This window comes from Quercus suber, unplaced genomic scaffold (genome assembly GCF_002906115.3).
Source record: "Quercus suber isolate HL8 unplaced genomic scaffold, Cork oak 2.0 scaffold_288, whole genome shotgun sequence".
Taxonomy (NCBI): domain Eukaryota; kingdom Viridiplantae; phylum Streptophyta; class Magnoliopsida; order Fagales; family Fagaceae; genus Quercus; species Quercus suber.
The window spans coordinates 324269-341792 of NW_027069744.1; the positions used below are offsets into that span (position 1 = coordinate 324269).

Below are 17524 nucleotides of genomic sequence, written 5' to 3' on the forward strand. Positions count from 1 at the left end.
TGAATCTTTTTTTTTTCTTTTTTTAATTTTAAAATTATTGAATTCAAGGTTTTTCATTTAAATATGGGCTTTAATTATGCAAATTCCCTTTATAATTTTTTTAGGCATCTCATTTTATATTAGTTGCATAGTTATTTACCATATTCCATTCAATTAATTTTAAACTTATATGTGATTTTTTTTTTATTAATAAAAGTTAATCTTACACAATATTAATTCATTATATAACTTAAAGTATAAAGTTACTTTGTTTTAAAAAATATAATAAAAGATTACTTTATTTTTATTATTTATTTAATTTTAGTTAAAATAAATTTTATTTTTATTTTTATTAATTTACATATAAATCTTAATTAAGCTATGCATCGAGAATCACAAACGTGATAATACGTATAATTGAAAACGTGATTTTTTTTAGTCATGTTTTCAGATCACAAATCACATGTATGTAACAGAATTTTCACATCAGTTAAAATCTCACACACATCCGAGCCTATACTTCCAAATCGGAAACCAAATCCGAATCCGAATAGTTAATGTAAAACAGAGAACCGACTTTCTTTTTCTTGACCGACCCTCTCTAGTCTCCTATATATTACCAGTAATCCCGTCAGATCCTACTACACACAAAAATTCACAAAACCCTCCATAGAAATCATAGCTTCCTAGCGTTCCTTAATAGTTTCCCAACAAATCCAGTGAATCCAAGAACTTTGTTAGTCATGGCCATCCTCTGTGACTATGAAGAAGAACAACAGAATCAACAACCTTCTTCTTCTTCTTCGTTGTCTTCTAAGAAAGACGTCATTCTTGCTGAGAAAGAAACCGATGCCACTCTAAAAAGGCCAGAGGAGGAGAAGCAGCAGAGAGAGAACAAACTTGTTCCCAATAAAGACAATGGCCTTGATATGGAGAATTATTCATGGGGTCAGTCCCTTCAAGAAGTCACTGTAAACGTCCCAGTCCCACAAGGCACTAAATCCAGCCTTCTTTTGTGTGACATAAAGACGAACTCTTTGAAGGTAGGGCTCAAGGGTCAGCCTCCAATCATCGATGGAGAGCTATTCAAGCCTGTGGAAGTTAACGATTGTATTTGGAGTCTGGAGGATAAGAAGATGATTAATATTCTTATTTGCAAGAGAGATCAGAGCGAGTGGTGGAAATCTTTGTTGAAGGGTGATCCAGAGATTGACACACAGAAAGCTGAACCAGAGCCAAGCAAGTTGTCTGATTTGGACTCTGAGACCCGTGCTGCTGTGGAGAAGATGATGTTTGATCAGAGACAGAAACAGAAGGGACTTCCAACAAGCGATGAGATCCAAAAAGAACAGTTGTTGAAACAATTCTTGGCTCAGAATCCCAACATGAAATTCCCCCCAGGTGCTCAGTTCATGTGAGATTAGGAAGACAAAGAAAGAACCAATCTTTTTAGTTATATGCAGTTCCAATTTTTATTGCTGTAGTTCAGGATTAAGGATTTGTTTACAAATTTAAGCATGTGATCATGTGCTATTCAATATCAATTGTTGACTTCGTTGATTTATTAAACTTCAATTTTTGGTTGGATTTATTATAATGTGTAATCTTTTTAGTTCGTAGATATTGCAGTTCCAATTTTTATAGCTTTCGTTTAGGATTAAGAATTTGTTTACAGATATGTGCTTGAGATCATGTGCTATACAATATCCATTGTGGGTTTTTTCAGATTTATCAAAATTCAATTTTTGGTTGGATTTTTATTTTTATTTTTTTGGTACTATGATTAACATAGAACAAAAGGCGAATACATCAAGGTTCAGCAGCAATGCTGGATGCTTTAGTGGTTGGTTTTATAATAATAATCTGTAATCTGATATATAAGAACAAGTTTTATATTGGCTATTAGATTCTTCTCAAAAAAAAAAAAAAAAAAAATATTAGATTTTTCTCAAAAAAAAAAAAAAAGAAATTAAAAAAAAGGCTATTAGAACCATTGTAATCTTTTTTGTTTGTCTTTTGGCTAAATTTAAGCCTGGTTCGATGCACTGACCATCCAATTCGCATTACATGCAAATTTTAAGTACTGTGGGTACATTGAATTTTGAGGAAATATAATATACTTATATAAACCCGTGCTTGCATAAAATTTGTAGAGGGATGATTGTTATATGAAATCATGTTTATATTTGAACACCATTTCAGTTACAATTGTAAATTTGCATACGACAACCAGCCACTCAAGGATTGATATTAAATTTTGTTTCAAATTTTTAATGATAGAATTTAATAGAAGTATAATTTTTTTTTGGTTAATAATTTAATAGTTACAACGGGGGAGAATGATTTACATCTTGAGCGTCTTGGAAATACCAAGAAATGCAAACGAATGACAAAACTCTTGATAGTTAGAATGCAATTTTGAATTTATCAAAACTTAGATTATAGAGAGTTTTGAGCAATGTATATTTCGCACACTCAATTCCAATAGTGACTTTAAATTACAATTTAAGTTCAAAAAATTAAGTATGTGTACTGTGAGTGTGAATGTGCACAATAGAAATTTTCTTTCATTTTTAACTCAAATAAACCATTCAAACAATCAATAAGACAAATAGGATTTTTAGTTTTGAATACAATTTTTAATTCCTAGAAAGATTAGTAATAGAGAGTTTTAGCTAATTTAATTATCCTAACAAATAATAAAATTAACTATTTTAATAATTAATGAGAGAAAAGAAATGAGTCCAACATATTAATTGAATAGGGGGAGAAAACTAGAAATGGAAAGACAAACATATATATTGAATTAGTGATATTTGTGTTAAAACCTCATCACATCCCTGTGTTTTTGTTTAAAAAAGGAAAAAAGAAGAAGAAGATGTAGACGGTAGTGAGGATAGTTTAGTCAATTTACTTTTCTAAGTGAGATCAATTCAGTCATGTTTGGTTTCATTAGGTAAACCCGAATCTAGTGAATGAGCCCATGAGTCAAGCGTTGCATATGGTACATTGTAGAAATACTCTCAAATTAGAGGATTAATTGTGCAAATTATAAGTTCAGGGGACATTATAATTTGGGTGACAGATTATGACCCAAAAAAAAAAAAAAAAAAAAAAAAAAAAAAAAAAAGCCCACACTCCTTTCACACCCAACAGAAGGTGGAAACCTTTTATTACCTTGAGCAAGAAATTTAGAGTGACAAAAAGGTAATATAGAATACCACTGCTCCAATCTCCTTACAAGTCATAACCATCCTCACTAATCATTGCCACCAACAATGGCCAAGTTGCTCTCTAAGAAGCTTTCGTGTGCACCAACCCAACCATTAAATCACGAAGAAAGTTGTCAATACCACCTACAAATCAACAAATCTCAAATTATGCTACCAAAAATATTGAGCTTTTCTCTACAGCCAAACACAACAATAAAAAGGAAAAAGAAAACATGTTGAAAGAAAGAAAGGGGAACTTATTGGAGGCAAATTGAAATCTGAAAAACGAACAAACAATTTAACAAATTCTTAGGTGTAGATTAGAGTCTTATAGTCCAAATTGACTTTTGAAACCAACAATACTCAAACTAAAAGCAATTTGAAAATAAACAAATTAGTAAAACTAAATAAAAATTAAAATGATTCACAAATACATGATCCGATTTTTTCGGAGAGAGAAGAAAAGAGTGACCTTCTTGAAAGAGTCGGTGTTTTGGGCTAAAATTGTCACCGGGGAAAAAAGTAAAAAAGGCCAACAGAACATCACTTAAGAATTTTATCGAACATTTTGTGTACATGTAAAAGAAGCAACACTTAATGAATCACTGAAAAATTAAAATGTAACAACAAAACGTCCTAGACAGGTATGTATTATGTGGTTTTACACTCACAACTTAGTAATTCCAAATTTGCAATATCCGATCAAAGTTTCTTGGACAATATTCAAGTGCATATTAATATTATAATAATGTGTTAAGAGAGCAATAAATTGGATTACTTAAGCAAACAAAGTCCAAAAAGAAAATTTTAAAAAGAAAAGAGATGTACATATCAGAATCTGTGCTGGTACCAGCCGATCCGCTATTGAAGATTTTGTAAGCTCTCTCAACAGCACAGACACAACTCTGGCACTGATTGCAAGGCCCTGGTTCCCTTTTTATTTGCACAACTCAGAAAGCGCGCGTGTTGAAGCTGTCTTCTCCCGGGGGCCACCATCCCTCAATAGTTTTTCCAGTGCTGGGATTGCTCTGGGGCCACCATCCCTCAATAATTTTTCCAGTGCTGGGATTGCTCTAGATTTAGCAAGAGTCTCTCTGGACTCATCATTTAAGGTCAACAGGGACCAAAACGTGAGTGCTGCACCCCCACGTGCCTCCATACTCCCATTCTCAAGTACATCAACGATTCCAAGAATGAAAGGTGAGAGTAGAGTTTTGAAGCCTCGCTCAGCCTCATCTGAGGTAATATCATCATCTCTCTTTAGATCCATTAATATTTGCCGAAGTTCCTCGGCCTGAGGGAGATGCCAATCATTCAGATCCAAATCAGATTGCATTTGGCTCAGTATTGCCAATACAATCTCCTTATTTCTAGGAGGTCCAATAATAAGTAATAACAGCAAAACTGGCACGGGCCTCCAACCTCTAATCGCCGCTTTTCCGGCAGGGTGACTGACCAATAATTTCATGACGTCCAATGCCTCGTCACATATTGGACCATATGGTGGTGGACGCCCTGACACCAGCCTATTTTTCCTTGAACGAGAATATTTTCTAAGCTCTCCAATCAGCATAGACACAACTCCGGCACTGATTGCAAGGCCCTGGTTCCCTTTATATTTGCACAACTTAGAAAGCGCGCGTGCTGAAGCTGTCTTCTGCCGGGGGCCACCATCCCTCAATAGTTTTACCAGTGCTGGGATTGCTCCAGATTCACCAAAAGTCTTTCTGGACTCATCATTTAAGGTCTGCAGGGACCAAAACGTGAGTGCTGCACCCTCACGTGCCTTCATACTCCCATTCTTAAGTACGTAAACGATTCCAGGAATGAAAGGAAAGAGTAAAGTATTGAGGTCTCGCTCAGCCTCATCTGAGGTAATATCATCATCTCTATTTAGATCCAATAATATTTGCTTAAGTTCCTTGGCCTGAGGGAGATGCGGAACATCCAAAGCCAAATGAGATTGCATTTGGCTCAGTATTGCCAACACAATCTCCTTATTTCTAGGAGATCCAATAATAAGTAACAACAGCAAAACTGGCACGGGCTCACAATCTCTAATTGCCACTTTTCCGTCAGGGTGACTGACCAATAATTTCATGACGTCCAATGCCTTGTCACATATTGGACCATATGGTGGTGGACGCCCTGACACCAGCTCATCCTCCAGTGAACGAGAATATTCTCTAAGCTCTCCCAACAGCATAGACACAACTCCGGCACTGATTGCAAGGCCCTTTTTCCCTTCATATTTGCACAACACAGAAAGCGCGCGTGCTGAAGCTGTCTTCTCGCGGGGGCCACCATCCCTCAATAGGTTTACCAGTGCTGGGATTGCTTTAGATGCACCAAGCTTCTGACGGATCTGGCTCCGAGTCTTTTTGGACAAATCATTTAAGGTCAACAGGGACCAAAACGTGAGTGCTGCATCCCCACGTGCCTCCATACTCCCATTCTCAAGTACGTGAAGGATTCCAGGACCAGGATTATAAAATATGATGCAGAGTCTATCCCTCCCCCTAAATGATAGTTGGCGGAGAACAGCAATTGCATAATTTTTGGTGTTGGTGTCATTGTCAGGTGACGAGAGGAGACCAACAAGTTGGGGTATCAATCTTTTGCAACTATTCTCGTCAAGATAACAGAGCTCCCCTGCAAGATAAGGATTTATCAGAAATAATAACAGTTATAACAAAATGACCTGGGTTTGAGAGATCCCATGGAAAAATTTAAACTCCTAATCCTGACATACTGGGTAGAAAATAATATTGACAAAAAAGTTGCTTTCTCAAGATCCTAAGGTCCCTTCTATACATAGATAAAGGAATGATATTAAGGTCCCTTCTTCACAAAGATTATGGTAATGATATTTTAAACTTATGCACCTTTTGTAAACCAAAGAGTGATTTAACTGACAGGAGTGACCTGCCAATGAATATATCAACTGAAGTGTCAACAAATCAGTTTGGAGAGATATCTGGAATCCCCAGAAGTAATTTGCTTACAACCCAAAATAAAAGAATATAAATCACACAGGAAACCAACAAGCCAAAACCCTGTTGTAATTCTTGAAAGCACCTTTCAGGTCAGCTGACAAAGAAAGAAACGAGGGTTGTGTGTCTTTTTCCTGCTTTCACCTTTGATTGAAGGGATTTGATTCCAGTTTTCAAATCGATTCTCTCTAGTAGAATCATTCACTACACTGCCTAACAATATGAAGGATAACAAGGTTCACTTGATTAATTGATTGGTTTTTCTTTGTCTTCTTATCTTGGAATCTTTCTTTAAGGTATGAAGTAACTTTAGTCAAACATCTTCCAATTCATTGAAGTATAAATTGATAACATTGTAGAGTTGGAAATAAATTTTCCACGCTCAAGAAAACCAACACAATTGCTTAAGCTAATTTCGTATTTTTAAACCATTGCTTGATAAAATCCGATATTGAAAAATTTTCACAAGGGCATGCATGTCGTGAAAGTTGCAAAAGAGAGAGAACTGCACCTTTTGGAATAGAAATTTGCAACTATACAAAGAAAAGTACAAATTTCAAAATTATTATGACCAATTCTTTAAAGTGTTGAAATTTGAATCATACTCAACAAATTATGTCAAAGGAACTAGACTAGGAAAAGGGTAAAAAATGGACTTAGTCTAAGACCCCATTATGCAGAAATATCCTCTTTTTTTCCTTTTGCAGAAATGAAGAAATTTTTGTTACTAGTCTCACCTGCAGCAGATCTCCGGTCCTCAGATTTATCAGAGGTGAGCTTGCTCAAAAGACTTTCAAGCTCTGCACCTTCAGCATCATCAGTAGACACAACCATACCTTGATCTGAACTGATTGATCGTTCAAAGGGCTTCAACCCATTCACTTCACGCCAATTGGATATAAGACTATATAGAGCATGGTTGGGAGTGAGGGAAGTACTGGAAAGGAACTCTACTGTCAATGGACATGTTGTGTGTCCTGCTTTCAGCCATTTCTCAATGGAAGCTCGTTCAAAAGTCTACAAATTGAAAAGAGCCTTGTAAGAAATTTACACTTACAACCAGCACTCTCTCTCCACCCAAATTACAAAATACCTTTCTAATCTTTAAATTTCATTAAAAAAAATCTCACTCTACTTTTTAGAAAATGGTATAATAATAACATTGTTTGAATCACATTCCTACTTAAACACTTCAAAAAAAGAGATACTAATTTTCTTTTCTTTTCTTAACAAAAAACAAAGAAACTTAATGGAACCATATATCCATAATCCTTCCATTCCTTTCCATTCCCTCTTCATCTTAATTTTCAATCATTTCTTACTCTCTTATGAACTTCCAAACCCACTATAAATTAGACACTGGAAGTTTACAATTGACTTTTTTATTTATTGGTAAGTTACACACATGGATGGGTCTGGAACCCACAACCTCACCCTCTATCTAGAACTTATAGGGGAGAAAGTACTAGTTAGGCTAGAGCTCATTATTAGAGATATATGAGAATTTATTAGAATTAATGAAAATAGTTAAATCTTCTAGATAGAACCCATTAAGCACAAGGTATTGGATACAATAAATCAACATTAGCACTGGCCTCCTATTATCAATTCTCTCAAAGTTTAATATAAGAACAAACTTCCACAAAACATCCAAGACAACGTGACTCAAATACAGAATGATTCAAATGATTCTATTGAGAACAAACCTCCCCCGTGCAAATGATGACAGGATCTTTCATCAACTTGGCTGACTTTTGGCAATTATGTGGTTGCTGTCTTTCTGATAAGTTGCATACAAATTCATTTGGTACACCTGGTGATTGGGAACACTGGTAAGTGGATGCCACGAAATTAGGCAATGAAGAAATTTTTGTTACCAGTCTCACCTCTACCAAATACTTGCTCCATGTGGTTGAAGGTGCGCTTGCTCAATGAGTTGCCAAATTTGTTAAAGGGTTCCATCCCATTTATGCGATCCCACTTGCTTATAAAACTTTGCAAAGCACGGTTGGAAGTGAGGGAAGTTCTGTAAAGGGTCTCCCCTGTCACTGGACAGTTTCTGTTTTCTTCATTCAGCCATGTCTCAATGGAAGCTCGTTCATAAGTCTACAAAATGAAAAGAGCCCTGTGATAAATTTATACTTAAAACCAGCGCTCTCCTAACAGGCTATTTGGGTGGGGGAAGATGGTGGGAAAGGAATAAATTGAGTCTCATTCACTACCACATTACCCTTCTAACCTTGGAATTGGCAATTGAAAATTTTTTTATCTGTAAGTTACGCACATGGATGGGTCTTGAACTCACGACCTCCCCCTCCACCTAGAACTTATAAGGGCCTATTGCTAGTTGGGCTAAAGCTCATTGGTAGGGAGAAATGAGAATTAATTAGGATTCACCAAGATGTTAAATCTCTGAAATAGAAACCATAGAGAACAAGATATAGGGTATAAAAATTAAACATAAGCACTGGCTTCCTATTCACAATTCTCTCAAGCTTAATCTATAAGAAAACATTTCCAAAACATCAAAAAGAGTGTGATGAGGAACCCAAATAAAATGTGATTCAAATGATTCTTTCAAGCACAAACCTGCCCTGTGCACGTGATGACAGGATCTCTCATCAACTCGTGTGATATTGGGCAACGAAAATCATTTGGTACCGTTTGGGATTCCAAGAAATTTTCTAATTTTTCCAGCAGTACTGACATCTTATTTTCACTTTCTTCCAGATTTCCATCCCTTGGAATGTTCATCACCTTCTTCATATCCATCACTTTCTTCAGAACTTGTGATTCTCGTTTGATGTCTTCAACTCCATAAAAATGAAGTTTTGTGCATAATTTACTTAGAGACCGATCGTCAGTAGCCACATCATTACTCTGGTTATACACACATGACAGTAACTTCAAGTCAGGAGCATCAAACATTGTGATCAATTCTTCAAAGTATTCAAGAGAAGCCTCAACCTGAAAATAATAACATTTGTACAACATGAAACATAAAAAGAACAACCTGACCAAAACTCTTAATACAACTTTTTTTCATAGGTGAGAGTAAGTTTTCAAGAATAAAAATAAGTGCTCGCAAGATTCAGTCTACAACCTCTAGAATATAAAAATTATTCTATAAAAAAGGTCACACTTGTTGGAAATTAATTTGTAATTTTAATAAGAAATTTTCTAGATGATGGCTGTTAGAATTCCAAGATGATAAGTTGTTGGTGTTCGTAAGGGTCAGTTCATTGTATCTAGAATTCTAGTTCTTTGATTCTAGAATTGTGCAGGAGCAGCAGCTCTGCATCACAAAAGACTTTGTAATCCATTGCAATTTATCAATAAAAATTCTGCATATGCCAACAAATTTTGGTATCAGAGACAGCCTATATAACACCTGATTTTTCTTTATTAACCCACTTTAAAACCTCTCTATAGTTAATCTCCATGGATGCCAAATCTGGAGAGATCTTGTTTTCCTATTCAACAAACCAAGTTCCTATTTTCAATGGAGAACACTATGACTACTGGAGCTCTCAAATGATGACCATTTTCATCTCCCAAGATTTATGGGATTTAATTGAAGATGGTTTCCAAGAACCACCTGCACCCAGGAACTCTTCCTGGACTGATGCAAATCAAAAGGAGTACAAGAAGAACTTGAAGAAAAATGCTACTGCATTGAGGATCATTCATCATGGGGTAAGCAAGTCTATCTATCCCAGAATTTTCGGTGTTAAAAAACCAAGAGATGCATGGGAGATTTTGTAAAAGGAGTTTCAAGGCTCAAATAAAGCCATCTCTGTTAAGCTTCAAAATTTTCGGAGAGACTTTAATAATTTGGCGATGAAAGAAACTGAATATGTCAAAGATTTCAATTCAAGAGTTGCTGAGATTGTTAATCAAATCAATAGCTATAGAGATACTACTCAAGAGAAGAAGCTAGTTGAGAAGATACTCTGGAATTTTCCTTAAAATTTTGACCATGTAGTAGCGGCAATAGAAGAATCTAAAGACCTATCAATTCTCACCATGTATGAATTGATGGGGTCTCTTGAAGCACACAAAGGATGGATGAGAAGATTTTCAAGCCAACCATTGGAGCAAGCATTTCAATCAAAGCTAGATGTCCCTCAGAAGGAATTTTCAAAAGAAGAACAAGGGAAAAAAGGAGGCAATTACCAAAAGATGGGTCAATATGGAAAAGGCCAAGCCAACTTCAATGAAGGGAAGAAAGAAGAAAGAGAAAAGAATGGAGAAAAATACCAGCAAAAACCAGGTACCTCTAATGGCCAATGTTTTATTTGCAAAAAACCTGGTCATGAATTAAAGGAATGTTGTTTCAGATGCACTAGATGCAAAAATCCCAATTACTCTAGAAGAGATTGCTAGAACCAAGACAAACAAGAGAAAAGTTATGTGAATTTTGTAAAAGACAGTTAGGAAGATCAGTTATTTTATTCTTGCTTGAATGTTGAACATGAAACACAAGATATATCGTTTCTGGATAGTGGATGCAACAGACATATGACAATGAATTCCAAGTCTTTTGTGGAACTTGATCGTAGCTATACTTCTGTAGTAAAGCTTGGAGATGGAAAGCTAAAGAAAGTTGAAGGAAAAGGAACCATTTCCGTCCACACTGAAGAAGGTAACCAAAAATTTATTCTTGATGTTCTTTATGTGCCAAGCTTATCTCAAAACCTTCTTAGTGTTGGTCAGTTGCTTAGAAAAGGTTATTCCTTGCACTTAGATGATGGGGTGAGCACTATGTATGATAAGAAAAACAAATTGATAGTGAGACTCATCAACAGTCTCACTTTTCAAAGCAATTTTCTCATTTAATGGCATGCTAAGAGGAAAAACAATATTTTGTGATATTCCAACCTTGGCTAATGTCAACTTGTTTTTCTTATCATACACAGTGCACCCACCATCATCAAAGTGTAAGGAATAACATTTTTCTAAGCAACTAATCAACACTAAGAAGGTTTTGAGATATGCTTGGCACATAGAGAACATCATGAATAAATTTTTGGTTACCTTCTTCAGTGTGGACAGCAATGGTTCCTTTTTGTTCAACTTTCTTTAGCTTCAAGTCTCATCTTTGGCATCTAAGATATGGCCATTTGAATTATCAAGGCATTCAATTGCTGAAGCAAAGAAATATGGTAGTTGGTCTGCCTTCAATTCAGAAAAATGATAGCATTTGTGAAGGCTGTATATATGGCAAGATACATTATGTTCCATTTCCAAGGATAGCTTGGAGAGCTCGTGCTCCACTAGAGCTTCAACATGCAGACATATGTGGGCCAACTAAAACTCCATCACTGAGCAACAAAAGATATTTTCTTTTGTTTGTTGATGATTATACAAGGATGATGTGGATTTATTTTCTTGACCAAAATTCAGAAGCATGCTCATTTTTTCTTCATTTTAAAGCTCTTGTAGAAAGGCAAAGTGGTCATCAAATGAAGACCTTGAGAACTGATTTTGGAGGAGTGTTTATCTAGAAGCCATTTACGCAATATTGTAAAGAAAACGGCAATCAAAGGCAACTGACAGTTTGAAGAACTCCTCAACAAAATGGAGTAGCTAATCGGAAGAATCGAACAATTGAAGAAATGGCTAGAAGCATGCTCAAGGGCAAGGGATTACCCAACATGCTATGGGCAGAAGGCAACATATATTCTCAATCGTTCTCCAACAAAAGAGGTTAGAAACAAGACTCCGTTTGAAGCCTGGCATAAGCAAAAAAACCAATGGTGAATCAAAGTCTTTAGTTGCATAGCATTTGCTCATATTCCCTCAAAGAAAGAGAGAAGTTTGATGAAAAGGGGGACAAGTATATTTTTATTGGCTAGTGATGAATCTAAGGGTTTTCACCTATTGAATCCTAAGACAAACAAGCTAGTGATTTCAAGAGATGTTATTTTTGATGAGTTGGCAGCATGGCAATGGGAGGAAAATGTCCAAGAAACCAGAAACTTGGAAGTTCCTGCTCTTGATTTTCAAGACAAGTCTAATTCACTTCCAAGCATAAATTCTAATAAAGCCCCAAGAGCAACATCATCTCCAACTAGATCTTCAAGCACTGCCTTGCCAAATTCAGATTCTTAAGATTCAAATAGCCCTCCAAGAAAGTTTTGCTCATTGTCAAATGTATATCAATCTTGTGAATTTGCATTATTTGCTAGTGACCACAAACCTTTGAAGATGCTGCAAAGGAGATGCATGGGCAAAAGCCATGGATGAAGGAGTTGCTAGCATTGAGAGAAATCACACATGGGAGCTTGTGGAATTGCATAATGGAAGAGATGTGATTAGCTTAAAATGGATTTACACAACTAAGTACTATGAAGATGACTCAATTCAAAAGCATAAGGCACGTTTGGTTGCAAAAGGCTATGCACAACAGCCTGGAGTGGATTTCCATGAAACTTTTGCACCTGTTGTTCTCATGGAAACTATTAGAGAACTTTCTTAGTTCTTGCTGCACAAATGGAGCTTCAAGTATTTCAGCTTGATGTTAAGTCGACATTTTTAAATGGCGACTTAGAAGGAGAAGTGTATGTAGAGCAATTGAAGAGATACATGAAGAAAGGCAAAGAAGACAAAGTCCGTCGACTTTGAAAGGCATTGTATGGCCTAAAGCAAGCTCCAAGAGCTTGGAATAGCAAGATTGACAGCTACTTTTGTCAAAATGGTTTTCAAAGGAGCAAATGTGAGCCATTGCTTTATGTCAAGCATGAAGGTACTAGAGATTTTCTAGTAATTTGCTTATAATGATTTGATCTGTATGGTCACAAATATGAAGATGGTTGAAGATTTTAAAAAGGCCACGATGAAAGAATTTGAGATGACTGATATGGATTTGATGAAATACTTTCTTGGCTTTCAAGTGCGACAATCTAAAGGTGAAGTTTTTATTTGCCAAGAAAAGTACATTGAACATTTGCTTAAAAAATTTCAGATTGCATTATGTAAACCAGTGTCCACACCTATGTCTTCTAATGAGAAATTAAAGCAAAATGATGCAGCAGAAATGGCATATGCAAAGACATATCGAAGCCTTGTTGGTTCCTTGATTTATCTCACAAATACAAGGCCAGATATTGTTCATTCAGACAACCTTATATCAAGGTTTATGAATCAGCCCAGCAAACTGCATTATGCAGCAGCAAAATGAATCCTTCACTACTTGCAAGTAGACATGGCAAATGATCAAGTCAAGTTGGATCAATCAGACTGCGGGTCAAAATGGGTCAGGTTCAAAAATGGGTCATTTTAAGTGGGTTAGACCAATTGGGTTGCAGGCAGGTTGGGCCTAAGAATGGCAACAGGGCGGGTTTCCTATTCCCCGCCCACTTCCTCTTCGGGGCGGGTTTTCTTTCCTACCCTGTTCTAGTGGGTACCCACAGGTGCCCATCCCGTCACACCCAAATTTTTTATATTATAATTTATCAAAAGTTTATTTTGAATGCATTTAAAACTCATAAAACTTAAAAAAAAAAAAAAAAAAGTTCTAACATTACAAAACCTTCTCAAAGCCTATCAATACAACAATTCAAGTAATAAAAAAATACAAAAACAATTCAAACATAGCAATACAACAATTAAAAAATATAAACAACGTAAATATTAAAACATAGAAGTATAAATTCAATAATACAATATAAAAAAAAAAAAATCATAAATTTAAAGTTAGAAGGCTAAAAACACATATGTATGTCTTATAAAAAATACCTTTAAAAATATTTTTTTAATTATTTAAATATGAACGGGGCGGGTTTGGTGGAAAATGTTAACCCCCATCCTCACCTCATTTGTTATGCTGGGCGGGTAAAACCTGTCTATTAAATTAGGATACATTGAGAATTACATTATGGATGTTTACCTTATATGCGCCATAGGAAAAATAATCTAAGGCTCTTCTTAAACGCAATGAAGTATTTTCAAATTCATTATTTATTTCCTCTCTGTTCAGTTCCTGCAACCACATATAACGACACATGTGTAACAGCTATTTTCTCAACAGCTAAACAGAATTAAAAAACAAAATAAGAAAAAAAAAAAAAAAAAAAAAAAACACATATGTACATCTTATAAAAAAACCTATAAAAATATTTTTTTAATTATTTAAATATGAATGGGGCGGGTTTGGGGGAAAATGTTAACCACCATCCTCGCCTCATTTGTTATGCTGGGCGGGTAAAACCTGTCTATTAAATTAGGATACATAGAGAATTACATTATGGATATTTATCTTCCATAGAGTATGATCTGGAATGTATAATTCGCCATAGGAAAAATAATCTAAGGCTCTTCTTAAACGCGATGAAGTATTTTTAAATTCATTATTTATTTCCTCTCTGTTCAGTTCCTGCAACCACATATAACGACACATGTGTAACAGCTATTTTCTCAACAGCTAAACAGAATTAAAAAACAAAATAAGAAAAAAAAAAAGGGTGAAATTGGTTACCATATAAAGCTTGCACCTGCAGCGCATCAATTGAGCCAAATTCTTGGCCCTGTCCAAAGCTTCCTCGAACATATGGAGAGCATAGACAGTCTTTTCTGAAATCTGCCTCCTGATCTTTTCCAATTCTTTGAACAAGGGCACCAATGTCCCTATTAAATTTAGGCAATCGGCATACTGTCTATTGCATTTGTCACGTAAGATATTCTGTCTCCAGCACTCCAAACCTAAGTGAGAGATATACAACGCAACGTAGGAGAGCTTCCGGAGTAGCTCAGCATTTTGGTTTTCCTCGTCCATGATGAAACTACCAAGTGAAATGGAATTGAAGCCGGTGCTGATTTTGGGTAGAAAGTAAGCATTATATATAGGCCTGCCACTTTACCCTAAATTTATTAATTAGGGCACGCTAGTTTTGTAATAACTTGAAAATTTTAACATAGTGAATATTATTTTATTAATTATGTAATTTTTTAATTGGAAATTACAGTCTATTGTGGCTTTGGTTACTCGTATACTTTTTCAGTTTTTGGCAGCTTAGAATTATAGCCTATTGTGGCTTTGGTGTTTGCTCTCATTGGTTTAATTGCTGGCTGCAAAGATCTATAAATAACAGTATTGGTTTCTGGAAAGGGTCAGGGGGAAGGTTGCTCTCATTGGTTTAACTGCAGACTGCAGGAGCTGCCATTTAGGCTAGAGCTCATGGCCCTCTTTGTCTAATTTATGATATCTCTAAATTGTTGGACATGGTTTCTGTAGCTGGTTAGTAGCTCACATATAGAACTCATGTAGTTGGGCAGTTCTCTTCCCTTTGTTTCCCCCTCTTGGTAGAATATGTACTTGCCAAGAAAAAAATTGAATGAAAATACTTTTAATTTGTGGGCAAAGTACATTATTATATATATACAAGAAAAATGTTACTAGAATTCCTTTTTCTTACTATTATATAAGGTAGTCCTTTTAGGTGTATTTTCTTTTCAGCAGTTGATATGTTGTAGACCTTGAGGTAAATCAAAGAATTGAGACTAGGTACAGAGAGTGCAAACAATTCTTTTATGCTTATAGAGGAAGGGTAAAATGTTATGGTGGTTTGTTTTGTATTGAATTTCTTGATATTCAGACTTTGGTTTTTATGTTTTCCAAAATTTTCTATGGTGAAGTGACAGATGATTTCCTGACTAGAGTGTGCCAGCAAGACATGATTTAATAACTAGATAGATGACTTCCTTGGTTATTAGAGTTGACCACGGTTTAGATTCCAAATGCTTATTTTATTCTATTGATTGTGAATGCATGATTTAAGTTAGTTTGATTATTCTACTTAACCTTTACTCTTAATGAATTTTTTGAAAAAATTCATGTTTTCCCTTTAAACTTGTGGCAAATTGCTCACTGCCCCTGAATGTTAAAGGACTGTCTATCCCTGGAAAGTTTAACTATCAAAACAAGTTAAGGCTCTTACCTAGATGCCATTCTGGATGCCTTTATGAAGTTTCTACTGCTTTTGTAGGTGGGACTTTTTTTTTTTTTTTGGTTGGGGATTTTGTTTGGGGGGGGGGGGGGGGGGGGGGGGGGGGGGGGTGGGGTGGTGGGGTGTTGATGGATTGATGTAGGTTAGGTATCATGTTCTGAATTTGGCCTATAAAAAATTGAGCTTATAGTACTCTGACAGTAGTATTATTGCCATTTTGTATACGGTGCTCCGAAAGTAATTTTTACTTAAGAACACATCCATTGTAAGGTGCTCTTAAGATAAGTTGTCTTTGAGTCTACCTAGGGGGTTTTTGTCATGGATGTTATGGGCAGTCATGACGATTAGGTAGATACTTTTGTGGGCCTTTGTTGTATGATAGATACTTATTTTGATTTATCCAATTACATAATTTTTAATGTTTACTTATTTTCTTTATTGTGATTTATCTAATTTATTGCTGTAATATTTTGGATGATATTCTTATGGATTACAATGATCATATTGATAATAGTGATGAAGATCATTCTTATGATGTGGAAAACGATGAATATGATGATGAGGAATTATATAATCTTGTTGTTGCTGGATGTCATGTTGCAGTGACATATTATATGAAATATATTGATAAACAACCTTGTAGAGATTCTGAACAAACTGGCTATATATGGTTGATGGATTGTTTGACGAGTAATGAAATGAAATGTTTAGAATGAAGCCACATGTTTTCCTTCAATTGTGTAATGTTTTACAACATACATATGGACTTCAGCACACAAGACATGTTAGGCTTGAAGAGTCAATAGGTATATGTTTAATGATACTTGGACAAGGAGCTTGTAATAGAATGGTTCAAGAAAGATTCTAACATTCTGGTGAAACTATACACAAGCATTTTCATAGAGTTCTGAAACGCCTTAACATAATGTCAATGGATATCCTCAAGCCTTTTGACGCTACCTTTAGTGTAGTTCCAAGACAAATACAAAAGAATCCATTGTACATACCACACTTTCAGGTATTCATTTCATATATTCTAATTTGTTTCTAATATTGGCTAGTTGCAATTCCTAAGTAACTAAAATTTTATTCTATTTTAGGACTGCATTGGTGCCATTGATGGTACACATATCTAAGTTGTTGTTGGAGACGACAAGAAAACTTCATATTATAATAGAAAGGGTGTGACATCTTTTAATGTGATGGCAACATGCGATTTTGATTTACTTTTCACATTTGTTATGGTTGGATAGGAGGGTGCAGCACATGATACACGTATTTTCTTAGATGCTATCCGTCGACAATCTGTCAACTTTCCAAAACCACCACCAGATATATAATATTTTTATATATTAAATATGTATGAAGGATATTATTTATGTACATCTTACAT

The 17524-nt window shown here is 35.4% G+C and overlaps 2 protein-coding genes across 2 annotated transcripts; one reads left to right on the forward strand and one right to left on the reverse strand.

The window, feature by feature from the left end:
- The first annotated feature begins 587 nt into the window (after nucleotides 1-587).
- On the forward strand, nucleotides 588-1576 carry LOC136061059 (protein BOBBER 1-like). Its single transcript, XM_065782080.1, has one exon. The coding sequence runs from the start codon at nucleotides 723-725 to the stop codon at nucleotides 1395-1397; it is 675 nt and encodes a 224-aa protein (XP_065638152.1). The 5' UTR covers nucleotides 588-722; the 3' UTR covers nucleotides 1398-1576.
- A 1539-nt stretch (nucleotides 1577-3115) lies between these two features.
- LOC136071134 (U-box domain-containing protein 3-like) lies at nucleotides 3116-14162 on the reverse strand. The gene is made up of 7 exons (XM_065782059.1): nucleotides 14076-14162; nucleotides 8774-9151; nucleotides 8071-8290; nucleotides 7891-7997; nucleotides 6922-7201; nucleotides 4020-5843; nucleotides 3116-3335 (listed from the first exon to the last, which is right to left on the reverse strand). The coding sequence occupies exons 2-6, from the start codon at nucleotides 9110-9112 to the stop codon at nucleotides 4129-4131; spliced, it is 2661 nt and encodes an 886-aa protein (XP_065638131.1). The 5' UTR covers nucleotides 9113-9151; nucleotides 14076-14162; the 3' UTR covers nucleotides 3116-3335; nucleotides 4020-4128.
- Nucleotides 14163-17524: the final 3362 nt, after the last annotated feature.

Coding starts and splice junctions, on each gene's coding strand:
- LOC136061059 (XM_065782080.1), top strand. CDS start 723: ATGGCCATCCTCTGTGACTATGAAGAAGAACAACAGAATCAACAACCT.
- LOC136071134 (XM_065782059.1), bottom strand. CDS start 9,112: ATGTTTGATGCTCCTGACTTGAAGTTACTGTCATGTGTGTATAACCAG. Junction 8,291..8,773: donor TCATCACGTGCACAGGGCAG/GTTTGTGCTTGA, acceptor TTCATTTTGTAG/ACTTATGAACGAGCTTCCAT. Junction 7,202..7,890: donor TCATCATTTGCACGGGGGAG/GTTTGTTCTCAA, acceptor TTCAATTTGTAG/ACTTTTGAACGAGCTTCCAT.